Here is a 22,889-nt window from a genome sequence, read left to right on the forward strand (position 1 = left end):
TCCCGCCCAAAGTCTCCAGCGCGGAGGGAGGCCACGGGCCGCATGAATCTGTCCTGCTCTCAAAAGCCCATGTCCTCCCCTGTGCTGAGCTAAACCCACCCCGGAGATGTGTTCTCGGTAGGACGGTGGCCAGGATGCCCCCTCGTGCTGGTGAGGCTGGGGCACCTGCCGGGTCACTGGAGGGGTCCTGCTGGGACCCAGGTCCTCCCCTCCACGAGGACTCAGGGGTGGGGCCCTGGGGCCTCGGTTCTTAGGGACGAGGACGAGCCACCCATGGGCCACTAGAGGGTGCAATTGTGGGCACCCAACAGCAGCGCAAGAGGCCCCTGGGTTCTGACCTCTGTGGGCCTCGGCCTCCCTGCCTGGCACTCAGGTCAGCGGGCTAGGGAAGGCCAGCTCCGTGGAGGACGCTCACCCGGACCCCAGCACACAGGCCAGCCAGGGAGGAAGCTGGGCGGGGACTTGGGCAGCTGGGGAGACCCTGGGGTCCCTCGCCCGGGCACTGTCTACACCTGGGGGGGGCCGCACCGATGTGCCCATCGTCTCCTGGCTGGGGCTTCCGGGGTCTCGCTCGGCACACAGGCAGACGGACTCTGCCCAACCGTGGGCTGAGTGCCTGGCATCCCCACTGGCCGCGAGGCAGAAAGCGGGGGGCAAGGTGGGGGCGGACTAGAGGCCAGGAGGCTGAGTCTCCCTCTACGGGGCTGAGTGACTTTCTTCACCTGGACAGTGCCCCCAGGGCCGGCCCGACGGGCCAGAGGGTCTTTCTAAGTGGTGCCAACAACCCAGAGCAGCAAACGCTTCTGAGAGCACCCCGTGAGTCCGATCGGCCTCAGGACGCGCGGTGGATGGTTACCAAGCTCTATTTACTCGTCCCAAACCACCCGCCCCCTCACAGGAGGAAACCTAGAGCAGAACGGTAAGCTGTCCCTGCGGGCACACTGTGGGGCGGAGCACAGCTGGGACGGCGACCCGCGGAGACAGAACCCACAGACGCAGACAGAGGGGTGTGCCGGGCTGGGCCTTTCCCTCCACCGCCTGCGGCCTTAGCCCCACCCCGGCTTCCGTGAGAACTGGTAAGGGCTCTCAGGGCACCCCAGGCCACCGTGAGTCTGGCAGCCGGTTTCCTCCTCGCAAGAGCCCCATGTGCTGTGCCCAGCCAGCGCCCGTCTGCCCCGGGAAGGGGTCAGGCTCTCAGCTACGAAGACAAGGACAGAGTTGAGGGATTCAGCCCCCGGCTCGAGCCCCCACAAGGCCCAGGGGCGATGCTGTGGGGTCCTGTATCTGGCGTCCCCCATTACCCAGGCTGGCCTGTATGGCTGGTTCTACACCTAGGCGTGACTTGAAAGGTCAGATCGTGGTCTCCCGCTCGGGAGGCAGAGAGCCTGCCGTGTGGCTCAAATACCCACCGTTCCCTCACGTCCCAGCGGGAAGCAGGTGTACCCCACAGGTCCCTGGGAGGACAGGGGAGGGTTGCAGGAAGGACCCCAGCAGCACACGGCTCCCATCACCAGCAAGGGAGCTGGATCCTGCATCTGAGGGACATGGGACAGGCAGGCTTGTGTGCTGGGGCGTGGAGGAGGGGCAGAAGGCTGCACGAGGCAGAGAAAGTAGGGCTCCCATCAGTGGCACCGCTCAGAAAGGCAGGACAGACAACAGCCCCGAAGTTGGGGGCAAGCCTGGACGGCCGGTCCCCCTGCCCACAGCTCTAGGTGACAAAGGCAACAAAACCCACCAAGTGCCTGTTTTTGGGCTGGATGCGGATCTGAGCTTCGTCTAAGCATGTCCTGTGTGCAAGGTGCGGGCACAGCCTCACTCACAGCGTCTTAAAAACAACCCCCAGGGGGGCCGGTCTCTCACGATCTGCTGCGCCAATGAGGCTCACGGTGTTAAGCAGCCGGCCCCGGGCAGGGTCCAGAACACGTGCCTAGCGGTCCCGGCAGCAAGCGCTCGGGACAGACGCCGTGAGGACCTCCCACGCACCTGCACAGGCCCCGGGGATGGCCAGGAGGGGCCCCCGCAAGGCACCCCGGGGCGCTGCCCCTCACACGCCCTCGTCTGCCGTGTTGTGGCTCCTGGCCACGCCGCCTTCCGTGTCTTATTAGATTTCATGCTGGAGGAAGGGCAAGCGCTTCTCAAAACTACAGTCGTAATTCCAGTGAACGGTGCAAAGTGGAATTTGCCGTCCCGGGGGGAAGGTCTTCAATTTAGTTTTAAACTGTTCTTAGCACCTGGGACGTCTCCCCTGGGGTGACTCCGAGTGAGACTGTAGACCAGAGCCAGAAACTGGATCTCACTGTTTGGAGCACGAGGCGGGTGGGCTGTGGCTGGGATGGGGTGCGGACGTGGGCCCGGGGTGGGCCGGCAGCCTGAGCCTCAGGTCCAAGACCCCTACCCGGGGGGGGCGGTGGGAGAAGTGGTTCCCGCAGGCACGTTCTGATCCGGACACCTGACCCACCGCTGCTCAGGGTCATGGCCGTCTGCCTCCTGCTGGGACCGCGTGAGGTGCTAACGCCCCCTCCCAGCCGGGCTCCCAGCCTGCACCCTGCTCCAGAGACGCGGAACCTACGGGACGGAGGCCCCAGGAAGCATCGCAGACGTTAGCCGAGGCGTCAGCAAGCCTCACTCAGCAGGCTGGTGCCCCCAGGTGCCTCCAGAGGCCTGGGTGAGAACGGGAACAAGCGGGGTGGAAAGGAGAATTTGGGGACATGCTGGACCTACAGGGACACGTGTGTCTCACCAGAGCCCTGTGCCAGCCGGGAAAACACCGGTCTGTGGGCCTTCCCAGGCCACCACGGCTGAGGGCAGTCAAGCGCACAAACACCTGAGACCCTCACGGCGCAGGAACCGGGAGGGAAGGGCTGAGCACGGCAGCACGAGCACCAGGGTCTGGGCCTGAGACGGAGCACAGTGGGCCTGGCAGGGTGGGAGGCCGGGGCTGCTCCCACGGCAGCAGCTGGCCCCAAGCCCGGTCCCTGGGGGCCCCAGCCAAGAGCCCACCCCCCAGAAGTCCCATCCTCATGTGACCTATTCTGAAGGGGCTTGGCCAGGGGAGAGCGTGCTGGGGAGACTGCCGGGGGGAGGGCCCAGAACCCGGTGTGAGCCTTCATTCTGGATCACGAGTTTGCGGTCAACTCGGCCCCTGGGAGAACTCGGCAACAGGCAGGCTGCTGGCCTCGGGTCCTACTCGGCGCACGGTTCACTTTCAGAACCAGAAGCCGATGCGCGTGGAAGGAAAACGAGGCCTCCAGCCAGCCCCAGCCCCGAGCCACCCCTGGAAGCTCAGCCTCGACCCTACACCTGCCCTGGGTGGTCTCCATGGGCACGTGCTCGCGCAGTGACCCAACATCCAGGCTGGAACAAAGCAGGCATTCTGGCCAACCTTTAGGCGTGCCCCGCACCCTAGAAACAAGGAGCCATGGTGTGGGGAGAGCTTCCTCTCCCGGTCCCCTCGGGAGACCCCCAGCTCGTCGCCAGCTCCCCTCCCATCCCCGGCCACTCCTTACCCGACGTGCCAGGACGGCTGGGGCCTCTTGCCATCTTCGCCGGCACCGCCCAGCCTGTTGAGCGACGGGGACCGGCTGCGGGGCCCGGGGGCGTAGCTCCCAAGGGTCCTGGCGGCCCCCTCGGGCTTGCCGGGCGTCTGCTGCAGCAGCTGGGGTGAGAGACTGCGGTGGGAGGTGGCGGAGCAGACGGCCCAGTCGGGCGTGCTGGCGTTGAGGTTGTTGTCACTGTTGGAGCGCAGCAGGACCCGGGGGGCGGCCAGCGTGTTGGGGGGCCGCCGCCTGCGGTTGGAGTACGCCGGGGCCTCTCGGAAGGGCACTGGGTCGGAGAGAACAAGAAGAGGAGGGTAAGCACGTGTGTTGCGTGGTCGATGCAGGGCAGGGGTGCAGAGAGACCCTGCTGGCCCCTGGGTGTGCAGAGCCTGCTGCGTGTGCAGAGCCCACACCGACACAGAAGCAGAGACGAGATGGACACCGAAAACGTCTCCATTCCATGGAGGCTCAAGCTAAGGCTTGAGATGGAAGGGGCTCGGGGGTCCACCTTCCATCCAGGCCAGCGCCTGCTCCTTCAGCAGCCAAGACACATGTGAAGGCCCCACGATGTGGCTGGGACACAGACTTCCTCCTCGCCACAACCTGAACTTGGCCCCTGGGAGGGGGTGAACCGGGTCTCCCTAAAATTCATGTGCCAGAGCCCTCACCCTTGATGCCCGAAACCATATCTGGAGCTCGGCCTTTACAGAGACGATCAAGGTAACACGGGGTCACTGGGCTCTGATCCTGTGTGACCAGGATCCTTATATGAGGAGGGCACCAGAACACAGACACACACGGAGGGAAGACCCCATGAGGACACAGAGAGAGGACAGCTGTCCGCACACGAGGGAAGAGGCCTCAGGGGGACCCTGCCCTGCCCGTGCCTGCATCTCAGGCTTTGGTCTCCAGGATGGGGGGACAGTGAGTCCTGCTGTGTGAGCCTCTCCATCTCTGGGCTGTGTCGCGGCCACCCCCGGACACGCACGTGGCCCTCTGAGTACTGTTCAGTGGGGGTCTGCTTCGGAACCAAGCATGCTGCTTTCTCCACCCGCCAAACCAGGGCCCGGCAGTGCGCAACAGGAAGGCGCGAGCACGCCTCATCTGTCTTCTACAAAGTTCTGGACCACAGGCGAGGCCTTCCCTCTGCCGAGTTCAGCGTGCCCAGGGAGTCAGAATGAGGACGCTGCCCGCAGGGACCATGAGGACAGACATCCACTCCAGCGGCTCCGAGGGCTGGAGCCAAAAATAGAAAGTGTCCTTTCTTAGAAGACTCATGTCAAGAAAAGTCGCCTTCCAGGCCACCGGAGAAGTCACCGCTGCCCCTGGAAGCAAGGGACGCGGACTTCCTTCACGCCCATGCCCCCGCGGCTGCCCGTGCACTGTGGGATCTGATGCTCCACAATGAGGCCAAGTGAGCAAGCCCTCAAATCTGTGCCGCCCGCGGCCAGACCAGCGGTTCAGGGCTGCAGAAAGCATGTGCCCTCCTGGGCGAGCCGGGCTGGAGTGGGAGTCTCAGGGTCTTGAAGGGACCGGTAGCCCACGGTCCCCACTGCCCCAGGTCAGAGGCTGCGGTTATGGACTCCATGAAGGCGAAGGACAGGTGTGCCCCTCTGAGCCTGGGCACCCCCATCAACCCCCTACCACCGGCCCACGACCACGTGGGGCAGCAGAGCACACAGAGTAGTGTGGGCAGAGATCCCCAGCGCAGAGGTGGGCCTACGGGAGCCCTGGGGAAGAGGCGGCGCTGGCAGACGGCACGGGGCTCCCCTGAGGCAGCTGTGACCCAGCGCACCCCTTCACCACCTCGCTGGGGGGGGGGGGGCAGGGCGGTCCCGGGAAGGCAGAGAAGGAGCCAAGCCGGAGAAGCCGAGCAGTGCGGGCACTGGGAATCCACGTTCCGAGCAGCTGGTGAGATTCTGGAACGGACGTGCTGCGAGGTCCTATTTCTCGACCTTGGCAGCCTGCGCCCGCTCCCACCTGCTCCCTCTGGGACGCCTCTCTGGGAGCAGCTTGGGCTGTTCAGCTGGGGCTGGCGTCCGGCTCTGAATTCCTCAAAGGACACGAACTCACAAGGGCCAGCCCAGCTGGGAGAGAAGCAGGTGACGGGAGAGGCTGGCGGCGTCCTCGACGGATCCCTGGCTCTAGAGCCCAAGAGGCGGCCCCCTCGGGGGCTCAGCGCCCCAGGGAACCGGCCAGGCCTGGCTGCACCTGCTAGAGAAACCTCACATGGGGGAGCATCCCTGAGTTTGCTGCTGCTGGTCGTGAGGGAGAACCGCATCAGCCCCTCCCCCCGAGCAGACGGAGGCCGGAATGACCCCCACAAGGACTGGGCACTCATCCTTTAGGGTTTGAAAAATGCACCTGCTGGTGGGTGCTTCGGGGCGACCTGACACCTGCCCGACGATGGGGTGGGGGGACGGAGAGACCTCACAGAGGGCAAACGGTCACACAGCCTGAGAGGGCGCAAAGCTCCCACGCACAGAGACACTCGGCCAGGGGACTGGATCCCGGCGAGAAAGCCGGCCCCTCCGGCAGACCCTTCAAGCAGAAAGGGTGAGGGGCCCTGGGGGGCCTCCCGGACCAACCTCCCTGCCCCCACATCTGAGGAGTCAAGGCTCATGCCACCCACTGGGGAGGGGACACCCCAGCGCCACAGGGACACTCCCAGACCAGGAGACATGTGCATTCGGTGACATGAACTGCTGAGCCTTGGGTCTCCGTGACCCTCCAGCCGGGTTCTTCTCTGGCCGACAGAACCGTGAAGGACTGATGCCCTTAACGGAAACTGGGGCGGGGGGTGGGGAGGCTGTCCTGCCGATGCCTGAGACAGACTCGTAAGAGGACAAAGGTCTGTGAAAAAACAGAGCAGACACCGGACGAGCCCCAGCTAACGTTTCCCTGCGTGTGCACGGGTTCCAGAAACCAAAGGAGCAGGAGAGGAATCTGGGTTAATCACGCCCGCAGATGAGCACGGACAAAGGCTGCTCTTTATATAAACTCCCAAGACGCGGGCTGAAGCCGGCTTTCGGAGCGGGGCTTGGGTGGCGGTGGGGATTCAAGACTGCTGCCCTGGGGAGATGGGGGGGCGGGGGAGCCCAGGGTGTTTTCAGATACTTCCTGCCCTGGAGATCAGGTGGGGTGGGAACCGGAATCAGAGGTGTCCTTAGGGCGCACATTCAAATGACCATTAGCTCGCTTAATTACCAAGTCGGGCATTAAACGAGCTCCCCGTGTAAGGTCATTGGACATTTTTTCTGTTTATTCTACGGCGTGGGCTCCTGACCACCTTCCTGACTCCTCCAAAGTCACGTCTCCATAAACCCAAATTCATAAAGCGAGAGTTCTCTGTCTGAGAAAGTCGCCGGAGCCATCCGTGGAAATGTTGATTTTTTTTTGTGAAAAGGGTAAAAATAACTCTTTTCCTGTCTGAAAATGATTAATATTCCACGCAGCTGTTTCCTTCTTTCAGGCGATCTGCGAACTCTAAGTGGGCGGGTATTTTCTTAGCTGTCTTTCATGTATTTATTTATACATTTTTTTCCCACAACAGAAATCACACAAGGTATGACAAAAATCCCATGCACTCTTGGAGTCGGCCACACCGTGTCTGCATCCACTCCGGGAAAATGCCGCCCAGGGACGGCCAACGAGGGCCGAGGGGTGGTTCGGAGCACGGCCGCCCTGAGCCCGCACGGCCAGCGGCGCGCCCTGACCTCCCTTGCTTCCGAGCAGGTGCTCTGGCACGCTCCGGGAAGCGGGCAGACGAGTCCAAACTTCCTTTATTCTCCATATGACTTAGTTCCCGACGTGCCCTCCGGCATGGTCACCATGGAGGCACGTTCCGGAATGCAGTCGTGCAAGGGGCTGGGGGCTCGGGGGCACGCACCTTCCCGCGGGTCAGGATCCCAGACCGACTACAACAAAGCCCAGTCGCGCACCCGAAGTGATCAGTCCCTTCCACGAAGAGAGGGGACAACCAGCAATTCTGGGAGCGACCGGAGTCCTCCCACTCCCCTCGGAAAATCAGTCAGAAACGGCTCGTTCCCATGCACCGCGCTCCCAACAGCTCTCCCTTACCTTCCTTCTTGGTGAAGGCATTTAACAAAGACTTCATTTTCCCTCCGACTTTGGCAGCGGTCCGCTCATTATATAACCTTCTCGGATGGGAGGAAGGAGAGGAGGGCTGCCCGGCCCCTCGGCGCTGGAGCGGCTCGGACCCGGGGAGCGGCGGCGGGCGTCTGGGCACTGCGTGCTTCCGAGCATAGCTGGGCATGCCAGACCCAGCGTGCTGGCGACAAAGCCCACCCCATATTCTGTCTGTCAGCTGGGAGCCAACCGTGCGTAGACTGGGGCTGCTCTCAAACCTTGCTGCCTCTGCAGGCGTCCGTCATGTGAGCAGGGCTACTCAGCTTTTGTGATCAGTGCATCTGGGAGGAGGGCGAGCGCGAGTCAGGCATCCTCCAGCCCGCGGCCGGGGAACCCCGGAGGCAGCCACGAGCCTGTGCCCCGACCATCTGAGCCGACACGGGCCGCTGCTCCCGCCGCTTCGGCTCTCACGCGCCAGGTGCTAGAGAGAACGCCCCGTGCTTTCCGAATTTTATTTTTAAAGAAAAAGCCAAGTTTTTCTCTGGTGCCGTTTGTCTGTCCGCTGGCAGATGCGGCGAGCGAGTCAGGACGAAACACCCCGGTCCAGAGCCTCACACCAGACCCACATGGACCAGGCAGCCCTCGCCGGCATGCTGGAATTGCTGAGCGTGACCCAGATTTCCGCTGGCAAGAATCAGACACAAGTACCTATCCCTTCTCCGGCTCACCCCATCGTGGTAATTACCCTGGAGAAAACAGGATTTCCTCCCCCCCTTCTCTCTCTCTCTCTCTCTTTTTTTTTTTTTTAAAGAGAGAGAGCACAGAGTGCCACCGAGCCCTGGCTCGCCCTGATTCCAGGCGGCTGATCTGAGCAAGTGTCTTCAGAGTCCCCGTGCACGTGTCCTGAGCATTTCCACCCCGAGAGAGAGGTCTGGGAGACTCCGGGAGAGTCCTATCTGAGGAGCGCCCAGAGAAGGGGCCGCAGGCTCGCGTGCCCAGCAGCAGGCGCACGGGGCTGTCTCTGGACGAGGACAGGGGGCTTCCCGAAAACGAAACGGAGCATCCCGGGGAGCCGGTTCCGTCGCCCGACGCACCTGCTGCTTGGCTGTGATTAAGTGTGCGTTTTCTCCGTTGCCAAGAGAACTGCTTCCGAAATTAAAAAGAGAGCGAGCGAGCGCGCGAGATGAGACGGGTGAGGAAAAAGCAATGGGAACGTGGCAGTGGAATTCCTGTGGTCGACATACTTTGGGCCGACAGAAATGGCAGCGTTCGGAGACGCAGGCATCTGCCTCGGAAGGACGGCCCGAGGGGTCGGACACCCGACCCAGTGGCCTCTCCATGTGGTGGGAAAGGAGGGCCAGTGCCGGCTGTCAAGTGGCTGCTCATTTAGGCATTGTCTCCCACTTAACACCCACAGTGTCCCAAACTGCTCAGCTACACCCAAACTCGGCCCTAGGTGACCCCTCGTCCCGCCATGCTGGGTCGTAAAGCTGCACGACAGAGCATGAGCCGTTTCCGAGGTGTGCCCTAAGAAACGCGTCTGCTCCTGGTACATTACAGAACCGACTTGCTCTCATGATTCACGTCGCTGGGGGGGGCCGAGGCGGCGCTGGCAGACCTCAGTGTCTGTGGACACGTGGGGCAAGGCTGAACAGTTAACAGTTTCCGGATGCATCTCCCTTAGGTGCAGAGTGCCATCAACAAGGACACAGCTGCTCCCACTTGGGGTGACCAGTGCCGTGCCCCGATTCCTGGGGCTGGGCTGGCCGTGGGCCAGGTGCCCGTCTCAGCCAGGACAGGAGGCCACAGAGATGGCCCACGAGGGAGCCCCTCTGCAGAGGCTGGGGCCCTGCCACGTGAGCCCCGGGAGCTCGCCAGAGCTCAGGGAACCCTCTGGGAGAGTGGGAGGCCCGGCGCTGCTCAACCCTCCTCCATCTGTCTCTGGTCGATACCCTCCCAGAAGCACGGAGCCTCATGCCGAGCCAAGTTCCCTCGCCAGTCCCCACTGCCAGCCGCACCGTGGAGGGGGGCACACGCCAGGGCTGGTGGGGGTGGCACTTTGCCAGAGGCCAGTGGTGCCTCTGGAGACATCCTCTGTGCCCCTGCTGTTGACCTTGGATGAAGGGCATGGGGAAGAAGCGGCTTCCCAGGGCACGGACTGGGAAAAACCAGCCCCTTTTCTACCTTGAGAAGCAGGGAACAAGACGGAGCCCTTCCCCTGTGCTGGGGAGCAGGGGATCCCCAAACAGCAGGGCCACGTGGCCCAGACGGGGAAGCCCCAGCTGCCCCTGTTGCTGGCACACAGAGCCGCAGCTCCTCACGGCGCCCTTGCCCGCAAGCCGGAGCCAAGTCAGGAACGGCGGGGCCCTGGGGCTGGTGCCGAGAAGGGAGCCCCACCAAGACGAGGCCCAGAGGCCTGGGACCGAGACACAGGTGGCCAGTTGGAGGCAGGGGCAGCCGGGCTCTCCATGCCAGGTTGCTGCCCGACCCCACCCGAGCTGGTGAATCGCAGGCCCTGTGCAGGCCACGGGCAGACGCGGACGTGGCAGTAAATGGCACAGACAAGATCCCCAGTCCTCCTCTTGGGGTGGCTGGTTAGGGGAATAAGGATTTGAGGAACTGCAGGAAACACCCGTTAGCCACAGGATTCCTTTCTACACCCTCCCATTCCTTTAATGCGCTGCTGGGAAGCGGAGGAAAGCGTTCACGCAAACTAGGAAGGGTCGCTCTGTGGGGACTCCCGTGCCAGTTGGCCGCATAGCCTGGGCTCTGCCCCACGGAAATCCCACCTCCTGATCCCACCCACTTGGACCATCTGAGGCCTCCTCCCCACCAGGAGGCATACTCTCCTTGAATACTTCCAGTGATGGGGAGCTCACTATCTAGATGCACACAGTGGTTCTCACTCTCAGACACAGGCCGGGGCCTCCCCACCACGGAGGTGAATGCCAGCGCTGGGCTCACGTGTGCGAGTCTCCTGTCCCTTCGCATAGAAACAGGCTTGTGCCTGCCACGTACTAACTGGAGGGGAGAGGCACGGCACTAAAAGCCCCGATTCTGCCCTGACACACACAGCCAAGTGTCTCCTCCGTGGCATTTTCCACCCTGTGCTCTGGGCCACGCTTTTCCGTGCAAACTGTCACTGGAGCTTGACGGGCCGGGGCTGCCCGTGACGGCCGTGTCGACGCACCTGAGCTGTCTGTCGTGAGCCTGCGCAGCTGACGCCCCCCTGCCCGAGAGGCTGGGATCGGTGGCGTCCTGCGCCATCAGGCCCCGTGGTCGTGCTTTGGGTCTGGACCCTCCCACGGTGACCCAGGGTTGTGTGAGGACAGAGAGCACGGCCCCGCATGTCACATGCGCGGAGCAATCCTGCCGCCTGTCACGTGCTTATCCACGTCAGCCTGTCCTCAGGAAAGACAGACAGACATCCCGCCCTTCACGCTCAAACCACAAGGCCCCGGCCCCCAGCGCTGACTCGGGCCTCTCTGGAAAGCTGGGGCAGCAGGGGCGGAGGGAGGCGCACATGCCCAGGGATGGGCGCGCACTGTGTCCACCTCCTGGACGCGCCGCTGGAGGACGCCGAGTGGCTTGGCCAGATAAACACACAGACGAAGCCACAGGACGAGATTTGAACACTCGCTTCTCCCCGAGGCTTCCAGAGGCCCTGGGCTGGGTCCCAGACAGTGGGAACCCTCTCGCGGAGTCCCCAGCGGGCTCCCCTGTCCCACGGCTGTAGGCTTGCAGGTGTCACAGTCCAGGTACCCCGAGACGGCTGGGGTGACGCAGCCGACAGGCAGAGGGAGTCAGGACGCTCTGCGGCGACCCCGTCCACCTGCTCGTCCAGCCGCCCCAAAGGGCAAGTGAGTGTCTTTTGAGTGAGGCGTGTTTGATGTCCATGGACAGACGGAAAAGCATGAGGGGATCAGATGGCGGTCCTTCCATACCCCTTCCAGGAGGACAAGGGTCACCCCAAAAGGAACCCCCAACTGTCAGCCTCCTGCCGGGCCCTACGGGCACCAGCTTGTCCCACCCTGCCCAGCTCCAGTGCTAGCCCCTCGGTAAGAAGCACAAAATAATAAATATGCAAATTCACAATAGACAATAGAGCCCCCCAAAGCCAGCCCCCGGCCCCCAGCCCCTGGCCCCCAGCCGCACGGCCCCACCGGCTGCAGCCTCAGCGCCCCCCAGCCTCGAGCTCTGATCCACCTTCCCAAACCCTCCCGCTCGAAGCCCTTTATTTGCCACGTCTTTTGACAACTGCCTGACAACAGGCTGAAAATAATTTCATTTCTCATATAAAAAAGGCTCTTCGCACATCAGAACATTTCAAGGCGCTCTGAAGTCCTGGCAGGGAGGACGCGCCAGGTGTGACAAATGCGCCTCACGAAGATGCTGGTGCGCGGTGGGTCTTGGGAACAGCGCCCTTCTGGTGCCTACAGTCAGCCCACCCCTGGCCGTGGTCTGACGCCCGGTGCAGGGACAGAGCCGGACGTGGGACCCCAGGCATCTGAGGTAGGGGCTAGCTCTGCATTTACTCGCTTTGGTGGCTGGGGGCTGGCTAGGCACCCCGGCCTCAGTTTCCCCATCTGTAGGTGGGAAGAACCCAGCTCGCTCCCGGCACCGGCTGCGGTCTGCTGAGCTCACACCTGAAGTGCGGGGCTGACCTGGGCACGAGGCCCAGCCTGACCACTTCCCAGCTCTGCGACCCTGGGGACGTCACCTCTCGCCCATCAAACGGGCCGTGAACCCTGCTGCCTCCCAGGACGGTCGTGAGGATCGAGCCACGTGATCTTTGTGACGGTGCCTGGACGTCACGACTGTCAGTGGTCACCGAATAAATGCATTTAACTTCAGAACTCCGCTAGCAGATAGCAAGTTCTCCTCCTCGCCCTGGCCCTGCCCCATGTCTGTCTGTCTGTAAAGGGCCGGGATGCAGCCACGGACAGACGCCTCCTCGGGGACTTCAAGCTCCCCGGGGACAGGCTCGATGCCCAGCTCCCCCATCACCCCGCAAGCTGGAGGTAAAGGGACGACGCATGAACGAACCGGTGTGAAAGGCGGCGACTCCCGGTGTCTATTCTGTTCTGAGTGTCCCGAGGCGGTTTCCCAGGCTCAGCAGGCTGGCCTCCTCGGTCGTGCTGGAGCCGCCTGGGGCCTGAAGCCATCTCACTTCTCTGTCCCGTCCTGCCACACGCCGCCCTCACCCCTCGGAGGCCCCTGGGCCCCAGAGGAGGCCTGCCCTGCTGAGCTCCAGGACTGCGTTTGCCCGCACCCCAAGGAGAGGTCAGTCAGGCCAGTGTCCTCGACGTCCTTGCTGGGTCTGCCCGTCTCCACCCGGAGTCCTGCCTGCCTGGTAGATTATGGGGAGCCCTGGCTCTTTCCTTCAGCTTTCCCTGAAGCCAGGGCTGGAGGCAACCACATGCACGGCCCAGAGCTGACTCGGGAGGATGCAGCCGAGGATGTGGACGAGCCTCCCTTCCGCGAGGCGCTCGCTCTGCAGAGCAGCCAGGGGCAGCCGGCGCCAGGCTGGCCTCCCGGGTGTGCTGTGACCTTCCTTTCCTGCATGAGTAAGTCGGACGGGTCCCTTGCTTGCTGCTGAGACCCCGGCCCGTAGAGCCAACGAGGCTGGGGCTTGGGCATGAATCCGCCAAGACCCTGAAATTCCAGACGGTGGCTGTTTCCCTTCCCTCTCGGTGGCCTGGCCTCACCTCTGATCTGTGCGGGTGGGAAGAAGGGAGAGCAGGCTGGCACGGAGACAGGGCTGGATAAACAGAGGAGGAACTGAGTCTATCTCTCCTTAACTCACGGAGGAGACTGGAGCCTTTTCTCAGAGAGGGGGCCCATGGGGGGCTAAGAGGAGAAAACAGGACTCCGGAGGGTCTCAGTGGCCCACCAGCCACAACCAGCATTTTATCTTATAGAAGCTTAAGACCAAATGCCAAGAGCGAGAGTGTGCGGCCGAGCCCAGAGTGGGGAGGCAGCAGGCCCGGGCAGGGGCGGGCTGGACCCCAGTCTTCCTGCCCACCCCCTTCTCAGCCCAGGCAGCAGACCCGGTTTCCTTCCCGCGTAGCTTTAGATAACCGCAACCTTTCTCCATCTCACAATAATTGTTCAATGAATCATACTTTTATAAATAACGCGAGATATAAAAGGCACCCCGGCAATAATGCGGGGTTATCTTTGAACAAAGACGTAGGTGTCAGCAGCATTTGTAGCGCTCCCGGCAGCCGGGGCCGCTCAGGGAAGCTGGGCTCCTGGAGACTCCATTGAGCCCCGTGGATAATCGGGGTGAAAGGCGCCCGAGCGGGGGTCCCCTGAAGCCTCGCAGGGCCTGCGTCTCCTCCCGGGGACAGGTCAGGTTCTGTGCTGGCAGTGGCTCGGGTCGGGCACCCCGTAGGTGGTGCTCACCGGTTTCCTGACACAGTGACCCGGGGTGAGGTCCCGGGGACGGGGAGAAGGGCTGGGGGTGTTGAACTGGGGGCTGACCACAGAGACGGGTGGTCTCCAAGGAGCGCTGTAGAAGGAGCAGCCTGCCACCCTTGCCTCTATGCAGCTGGCCCTCACCACCACCCTCACCACTGAGGCCCACAGACACCACGTGCCCAGCAAGCTGCTCTGACTGGGAGGTGCGGGGAGGCAAGGGCCCTATGAGCCCCCTAGGCGGCCTTCCTGACGGCCTCTTACAGGGGAAACAGGCTCAGAGCCTGGGCGAGGCACCTGTGCCCACTTGGGCCTGTCTGCTCCGTGGACTGGCCATCGGTCCCCACCTATTCCCGGAGGCAGCGCAGTGTCCCCTGTGCCCATGCTCACCAGGTGAGCTCTCAGGGCTGAGCCAGGCCCTGCTGCACCACGGCACCTCCTTCCTCCATCTGCGGGGCTTCGGGGGGAGACCCAGGCACACCTCTGAGTCCCCGTGGCAGCTTGGGGAGGCTGCAGACGGACCAGATGGATGGGTGTGCGAGCTCCGTGCCGGAACCCGGTATTCCCACCTCCACCTGTGGTGACCCTGGCATCGTGGCTGCCCTGCCCCCATCCCTCACACCCAGCCTTGATCCCCAAGAATGACCCTAGGGCCCCTCCCCACCCCCAGGAAGGGCAGGGTGTCCGGAGGCTCTGGTGCACACCTAGGAGTCTGCAGGGACTACGCCGATCGCCATCAGCACCAGTCCAATACGCCACTGTCACCCGTGTCTCGGGAGGGGCCACCCCCCTCTGCAGGAGCTGATTCTGACTGGCACCCTTTTCCTGCTGGGTCACCAAATGATGGAGTCTGAGCTGAGTCCTGGCTTAGCCTCTGACTCAAGGTGGGACTCAGTTTCTCTTCTGTACCGTGGGGAGGCTAGCCCCCACCATGCTGGGCTCATGAGGTGTCTGAGAGGACCCCACAGATGTGGGCTGCCTGCCAACCTCCCTCCCCTCCAGGAGTGCCCAGCAGGGTGGAGGAGGGCCTCCCCGAGACTCAGGTGGGAGCTCTGCTTGGTTTCCCACTGTGGAGTAAGGTCCCCCGAGTTCCCGAGACTGGAGGCAAGACCTCCGGAGGCAAGACCTCGAGGCAGGATGCTGGCACGTTCACAGGGGCCCCACCGGAAGCCTGGCTCTCAGTTCCCAAGGGGGAACGCACCTGCCAGGAGCAGCAAAGCGTGGGTCTGGGGAGTCAGGACCTCGTCCTGCGTCTGACCCCCTGCCTCCTGTGACCTCAGGCACATCACCGTGGCTCTCGGGGCTGAGCACCCAGCCAGAAGGGCGTTCGAGCTCACAGAACCCAGGGTTCACTCCAGCGTCTGCGGAGTCCCAGGTGCAGAGGAAAACACTTCCCACGGAGGACCCCATGGGTTTGAGCCCCACGGATCGGATGCATCCCCGGTGCGTGCTGGCTTCCCCACGAGCCACCGGGGAGGGTGCCATCTGCAAGGCCCCACCTCTATCCCACCTGACTGCTCTGGACATGAGTGACCAGACCGCAGAGGCCAGGTCCACACAGAGAGAGCCACTGGTACCACACAGAGAGAGCCCCCATCTCCCGGCATGTGCTGCAGAGCCGACTGCACCCAGCCGTCCCCCACACAGTGGCATCCATGTAAAGGCAGCTCCTGAGACGGCCCAAGGGTGGCCCAAGTGACCCCATGCCACAGAGCAATTGCGTCCCCACCAAGTCCCTATGAGAAGCCCTCACCCTCCAAGGGGAAGGTGCTGGGAGGTGGGCCCTTGGGCCGTGAGGGAGGAGCCCCCCAGCTGGGATCAGGGCCCCACAGGAAGAGCCGCGGGGAGACGACGTCTCTCTGCCGTGTGGGGACACTGAGAGCAAGGGGCCGTCTGCAAACCAGGAGCTGAACTGGCCAGCACGGTCATCTCTAGGACCATGAGGATAGACGCCTGTTGTCAAAGCCACTGGCCTCTGGTGGCTTGGTAGAGCAGCCCGGGCAGACAGAGACACCGCACAGGCAGAACACGTCACTCCACCCCTGTGGCCCTCCTGGGGACCTGAGGACAAGATGGCCGCTGCTCCTAGCCCTCCACACTGCCCCTCACCCGCACAGGCCCCTGCCAGCCCCTCCTGACGCCCCAAACACACATCTGACCCTTCCCTTGCTGGGCTCTCCACTGGACGGGGCCACCTGCCCTTCCCGTGCTGGCTCTGTCCAAGCCCCAGCCCTCACTCTCATGGCCGCCTTGTCAGAGGCGAGTAGGCCACCTCCCTCTCGTCCTCCATCGTCGCCCCTCCTTATGTTCCTTTCACTGCATCGATCAAAACTCGAAACCACGCTATTTATGAGTTTGCTTGTACTGGCTTTTTCTCTCCAGGAAAATGTTGGCAGGGGCTAAGTCTGTCCTGTCTGCCCTTCCTCCCTGGCACAGAGCTCAGACCCTCCCACGTAAGTTTGTTTCTTATCTTCATTCAGCAGAGGAGTAACGAAATGGAGGGCACCTCCCCGCCTCCCGTCCTGGACCTGGTGGTTGAGTCGTTCGCTTGGCCTCACTGCTTGCGAGGTCTGCTTCTGGAACCCTTCCTGCCACCAACACCGTCTCTGCACAGCTAGATCTTTCTGGACGGCATGGGCCAGGAGAGGGGTTCACACGCCTTTCTATCTTCAGGCTACAGCACGCGACCCAGCACAAAGCGGGGACGAATAAATCCACGTGCTGGTTATGTTCGGTCCCTGACCGGCCATGTCAATGCCTGGCTTGTCCGCTTCTGTTAATTGTGGTTTTCTCTGCACGTCGCATTCCCCCCCCTACTTCTTTGCATGTCTAGTAATCTTTGATTCTGTGTCAGCCATTGTCTTTGACATGTTACAGAAATTCTAGATTCTGTTACTTTTCTCTAAAGACTAGTGAATTTTTCTAGCAGGGAATAGAACTATTGGCAGAACACGCCATTCTGTGAAGATGTGGCTTTAGGTTTGTGTGTGTGTTTGGGGGGAGGGGGAGAGGAGATCTGCTGACTTGGTCCTGGGATAAGATTCTGACATCATGGGTCTTTCTGAGTTTCCAGAAAACCCAAAATATTTCCCAAGCTCCTTGAATGAGGCAGGGCTCAACTTAACATCTCTCTCATGGGGGAAAGACTGAAGCCTCCCTCAGCTGTCTGAGATTTAAGCTGCTGTGTTCCACTAGGACCCTTGGACTCTCCTCCTGCACGTTAGTTCAGAAATCAGTCCAGAACTTGAGGAGTTTAAGTGCAGATTTTGGGCTCGACCCTTTGTAGGATTTCTTGCCTCTATTTCCAGCCACTCAGGGAGCCCTGACCCCGACCCATAACCACTGAGGTCTCAATTCAACTCACTTTCTGTCAGGGGGATCCCTCATTAATGCACATCTCCCCCGGCAGACTCCCCTTTCATCAAGGGTCCCAAGTTCTGTCTGCCTTTGGTTTCCCGCCAAAGCCTATAAATCGCAGTTGCTATTTTTGTCCAGAATTTACCGCTGTTACCAGCAGGAGGGCACATGGGATGCGAGGGTTCTGCCATTATTGGAAGGCAGGAGTCAGGGGCTCATAAATACATATTAAGCAAAGAAGTGCTCTGTCCAAGTTGCGCGTGCGCGCGCGCGCGCACACACACACACACACACACACACACACAGTATCTAGCAGCAAGTGCCCGATCTCCATGTCTGGAGACATGATGCATGCCTAGCGGAAAAACTGTGTGTGTCAAAGCAGAGAGGCCCAGGGTGAGGCGGGGACACCAACCATGTCAGCAGAGAAGCCCAGGGCAAACATCTGCTTCTGGCACCCCGATGTCCTTGCCGCCTGCCTCGGTAGCCTCGCAGACCCTGAGACGGTGGACTTCAACACCCCTGAGTCTGATTGCCATGAATTTTGAGCACCTCCGTTGGGCGGAGGGATGGGCAGGTGCCAAGGCAGGGCCCCGTCTCTCAGATCAAGGTGTCACCTGATCGGCACCTGTGCAGGAACGGGAGCGTTAGCAACAGCGCTGAGTGGCGGGTCGGTCCCCACCTGGCTCATCACTTGCGCAGATCCTGCTGCAGGTTTGTATTTTAGAAGCTAATTAAGCCTCGGTGACCGATTCAACCTTCAGATGAATTCCTTCCAGGGCTGAGCTGGCAGCAGAGTTCCTATCAGGCACCGTGGCCAGGAAAACCCCCGATCCAGGAAGAACCCAGCCCCACAGGGTGGGGGAGCAGGGAGGGGATGGCAGACCTGGCGTGGGCTGGCCAGCGGGTGAGGAGACACGGACACTCGGCGCAGAGGGTGCGGACCCCTCGTGGTTTCCTGACATGGGTGGCAGCACGAGCCATCCGGGATGAGCAGAGTGAGGGGTCTGGAGGCGGGGGGCAGCGTGGCTGTTCCTCGGACATGAACCCCAGCACCATCACTGTGGCTTCCCGTGGCCAAGCGCCACCCAGCGCCAGGCCTGTGACACATGTCCTTCTCTCCATGCCCAGCTTACAGACACGGAGACTGAGACCCAGAGCAGTCCCAGAGCTCGCTCCCTGGGCCCATCACTCCAGGGCAGTGCCGGCCTCACTGTCCTGTGCCCTCACGGTCCCAGCCAGCCAGAGGTCCCCTGACCGACGGACGCTCACCTGGGAACCCAGGGGCAGGGGATACTGAATGAAAAGGCTGACGCAGGTGTCTGTGTGACCCCACCCCACCTCTGCTTGGGTGTGAGCCCTTGCCTCCCTGGGCCTCAGTTTCCCCATATGCCAGCTACAGAGCCACGTGGAAAGCCTACTAATGCTTCCCCAGCTGAAAACTCCAAGGACCTTGTCTGCATGAGGAACATCCTTGTCTGAGAGGGGCAGAGGGTCCACAGGGCTGACCGGCAGGATCTCATGGGCCACCCGGGGAGGCTGGAGCCTGCCGACGCAGGGCCTCCTGGGCAGGCTGAGGACAGGACCCCAGGGTCTCAGCCCCCCAGGCACTGGGGCACTTCTGAGACTCAGGTCAGCTCAGCACAGGCCAAGGGACTTGAGGGAGATTCCCGGGGGCCTCACAAGCTCTCTCGGCTCTTGCTCGGGGTGCAGAAAAGACACGGGGCCTAGGAATAAGCGCAGAATGACCACAGCAGCAAGGGACACAGTGGGTAACGTCTGTCTGTCTCCTGCCCAGAGCATAGCGGGGGCCAACTCCCGCCCTCGCCATGCAACAGAGCACCCTGGGGCCCAGAGTGCATCAGGACTTTTCCTGAGGTCACGCACCGGCCAGACATGGGCTAGATCTGAAGCCGTGGCGTCTGCCCTTGTGCCATCCCCGACCTGGCAGCTGACCCCACGCCCCGAGCCCTGCACGGGGGCCTGGAATTACAGGCCTGCCTCCCTGGGTGCCTGCCCCAAAGAGTCGGGGTCCGCATGGCCCTCAGTGTCTGCACCCTTTCCCTCGTCCTCCATGGTATGCTGCCCACGCATGTGGCAGCTTCTCGTAAGCCTGTCCACGTGTCAGCCCGACCCAGCCAGTCGGGGCAGGTCTCAGCTGCTGTCCCAGCCCAGAGAGCCATCCTCGAGCCTGCACTGGCCCAAACCCTGCTTCAACCCCAGAGGTGACGGCTGTCTGCCCTTAGCAGCGGCCCTCGGGTGTGTCCTATGCTCTTCCTGGCGTGGCCCTGTCCCTGTGGCACAGGAGTACAGTCTACATCCCCACCCGCATCTCTGTGCTCCGCTCAGCAGCCCACCTGCACGGGAGCCATGGTGGGCCATGCATGGCAGAAGGAATGGGTAGGTCATCCTGGAGGGCTCCCGTGGCACTGACCCATCTCTGGCAGCAGCTTCTATCAGGAAAAGACTTGAAACTCTCATTCTTTTTTAAGGACATTAGAAGTCAGTCTTGCCTTCGCTGGACTTGGGGCCAAAACACAAGCTGGAAAGACAAAGCCAGTGTGCGGGAAATAGCGCTGTCCTGCATGGGGGTGGCCGGGGCCATCCACGAGAACTTCCAGAGTCACTGTGGGGGAGGCCGAGGTGGCCAAAGTGTGAGCCACGGAGCCCTAAGGCCACACGGTTACCGGGAGGACCCTGCAACCCGCCAATCCTCGCTGAGCCCGTGCCGAGGTCTGGCTGTGCAACCTCAGACAGGCTGTGTGACCTCTCTGAGCCTGTTCGCGAGGCTCCAGTGGCACCCTTCACCCTGGGTCCTCTCAGGGGCCCCTTCAGCTGGAGAAGCAGGCTGGGGGGCCGTGGTCTACAGCCTGGCATCGGCGAGCGCCTGCCCTGGAGAGAAAGTGAGCCCCTGGGCACCCTGTGCACTTGCTGAGCAGAGTCCCAGGTCCCGGGGCACACGGGCCTCGGTGTTGTCAGAACCTGGCTCCTCCGCACAGCTCAGGGCTCATGCTCAGGGACGGAGTCGTCCTGTCTGCAAGCTGAAGGGGGGCTGCCGTGAGACTCCCGGGGACAGCAAGCGGGCTCCTGCTGGCCAGCGGTGCATGAAGGCCCAGGGCCCTCCCTGCAGCCCTCGCCCAAGCCTCTGTCTTCAGGACCTGCCCTGGGAACCAGCCCCCAGCCAGGACCAGGGCGCTGGACGTGAAGATGGGAGGAAGGCCCCGGCTCATCAGCAGTCAGCTCGGGAGCTCACGTTCTCCCCCCAAGGGACATCTTCAGCGGAGGCCCTGGTCTGGGGGTGTGGGCACAGGAGGGGCCCTGGGGGAGGGTCAGGGTCTCCCACCTGAAACCCTGGGACCAGATCTGCCCACAGAGTCTTGTCTGTCTGTGTCTGCGGTGCTGAGAGGCGGGGAGAGCCCCAGCTCGAAGGGGGACAGTCATCATGCACTTAGCCACACGGTCACTTGGTCTGCTTCCGACTGAGCAATTATGCAAAAGCCACAGAGGTGAGTGGAGGGGCAGGTGTGTTCCAGAAGGTTCCCACCAGCCAGCACGACGCTCTCTGCTGCGCAGGCTCGGGGCGGGGCGGGGGGTGGTGGGGCAGCCAGGCTGGCGACCTCTCCCTGATGTCCCAGGATGCCTCAGAGGGGCAGCGTCTCTTCCGCACAGGTGGCTGCGTTCCGCCCGGGGGCCCTGAGGCTCTGCTCCTCTGTGCGTCCGGCCTCCGTAACCGGGAGACGGTGAGTCTCTGCTGTGCGAGCCCTGTCTGTGGTGTTCGTTCCCGCACCCCAGCCTACAAGCTCCGGTGTCTTGGGTGAACAGCTGGTCACCTTCCTCCTCCCTGTCGCCTCCCCAAAGACCCTCGAGCCCTCCCGGGAAGGGGCCGCGGCACGGCACGTGGAGTCGGCCTGGGGAACAGCCCCGAGCCAGCCCACTGCCGGCCCCACTCGTGTTTCTGCACAGACTGAACCTTCTCGCACCATCGTCCCGATCACGGGGGGGTCCCTCCACAACACTGGCTCCGCTCATGAAGGCTCGGCTTAAAGAACCCCAGCCGCGTCCTATTTCCTAACTGGGTCAGCCGAGTATCCCGTGAATCAAACTTGAGCCTTTCACACTGACACCGTCATGCAGTTTTCCGTCTGGGGGACGGATGTGGCTCTCCCCGCACCCTCAGCGTCGTCCCCACCGCCCGTCTTCCCGACGAGGAGACCAGTGCGGAGGCCACGTGCACTTCCCATCCTGGCCCGCCGTCCCGTGTGTCATGGGGCTCGGACACCCTCAGGCACTGGTGCCACAATGCGTGGTCTTGGGCTTTGCCTTGCGAGGTGTTTCTGCCACCATCCGGCTTTCTGAGCACTCGGGCTCCACACACGTGGGCAGAGCTGGCGCGCAGTCCTGACGGGGACGCGTCCCTTAGAGCCGGCGGGGGCGGGGTCTGGCTTCTGACCCTCGTAAGCGCCAGTGCCGTCTCTGCACATGGGGTGCCCTCCTCCTCCCAGATCGCCCCCCGGCTTCTGTTCCTGGGAGTGGACCCGCCGGGCCGCGCGCTGTGCACGTGTCTCGGCTCTGAACACACATTTCGCAGATGTGCTTCTCCCCCGAAGAGTGACACCCGTTTACACCGTTTCTTAAAAGAAAAAAAATTCTCTTCTGGAGCGAGAAATAAAGAAAATGTGTTTCAACCAGGGAACAATACGTTCAGAAAAGTGAGAATGTCAGCAGGGGTAGGTTATCCGAGGGGCAGAGTTACGCTCAAGACCCACCCAAGCCCGAGCGGCTCCTCCTCGCAGGGGTGCGGAGCTGGCTTTGGCGACGGCAGCCCCCTACAGACCTCCTTCCCCCACCCTCCCCCGCACCGGCCTCCCACAAGGACAGAGGCGGGATGCCCCGTCACCCGCAAGACCATCCCTGGGGCGCTGCGGCGGGGCTGTGAGGGGACCCCTGAAACGCAATCCCCACGAGAAACGGGAGACGGAAGAGAGAGAAGCCGCACAAAATGAGGAATCGGACGAGGGCTCAGTGAATGGACAGGGACCTGCCGTGATTACAGAGACGACGCGCGTCCCACTGAAGGTGACACTGTGGGAGGAGACACTTGACACAACCCGCCCGCGTTCGTCCCTGGCTCCCTGAAGTCAGACAACACACAGCGCACAGTGGGGCAGGAAGTGGGGCTGCTGTGGCTGGTCCTCGTCTCTGGGGAAACGTGTGGCCAAGGGCCGCCCAGGGCTTCAGGATACTCCTCTGTGAACGGTGGACACGGCGACACAGACTGGTGGGCAGGAGGCCCCCGCCCTCCTCCAGCAAGCCCACACGAGCGGTGGCGTGTCTGACCACCACGCCAGCCCCATGAGACGTGGTATTCCCATCCCGCCAGACCACGGAGGCAACCTCAGCTCAGAGAGGTTCAGTAACCCACCCGGGGCCTCACAGCTTGGACGCAGGCAGAGGGCCTGGAGTCTGCTCTAATTTTTGAAGCAGTGC

General features: G+C 62.4%; 1 protein-coding gene across 3 annotated transcripts in view; it reads right to left on the reverse strand.

The window, feature by feature from the left end:
* The window catches only part of SHANK2 (SH3 and multiple ankyrin repeat domains 2), a 451,364-nt gene that overhangs the window by 257,610 nt on the left and 170,865 nt on the right, over nucleotides 1-22,889 (reverse strand). For 2 of the 3 annotated variants that reach the window (XM_032879741.1, XM_032879740.1), the window contains exons 1-2: nucleotides 7,617-8,063; nucleotides 3,507-3,822 (exon numbers count right to left, since the gene is read on the reverse strand). In XM_032879741.1, the coding sequence (XP_032735632.1) occupies nucleotides 3,507-3,822; nucleotides 7,617-7,812 (512 nt within the window). In that variant the 5' untranslated portion in view covers nucleotides 7,813-8,063. Of the gene's footprint in view, nucleotides 1-3,506; nucleotides 3,823-7,616; nucleotides 8,064-22,889 lie in introns of those variants that run through there. The other variant, XM_032879738.1, reaches the window with a different exon arrangement.

This window comes from Lontra canadensis, unplaced genomic scaffold (genome assembly GCF_010015895.1).
Source record: "Lontra canadensis isolate GAN:19392208 unplaced genomic scaffold, GSC_riverotter_1.0 scaffold66, whole genome shotgun sequence".
Lineage (NCBI taxonomy): Eukaryota > Metazoa > Chordata > Mammalia > Carnivora > Mustelidae > Lontra > Lontra canadensis.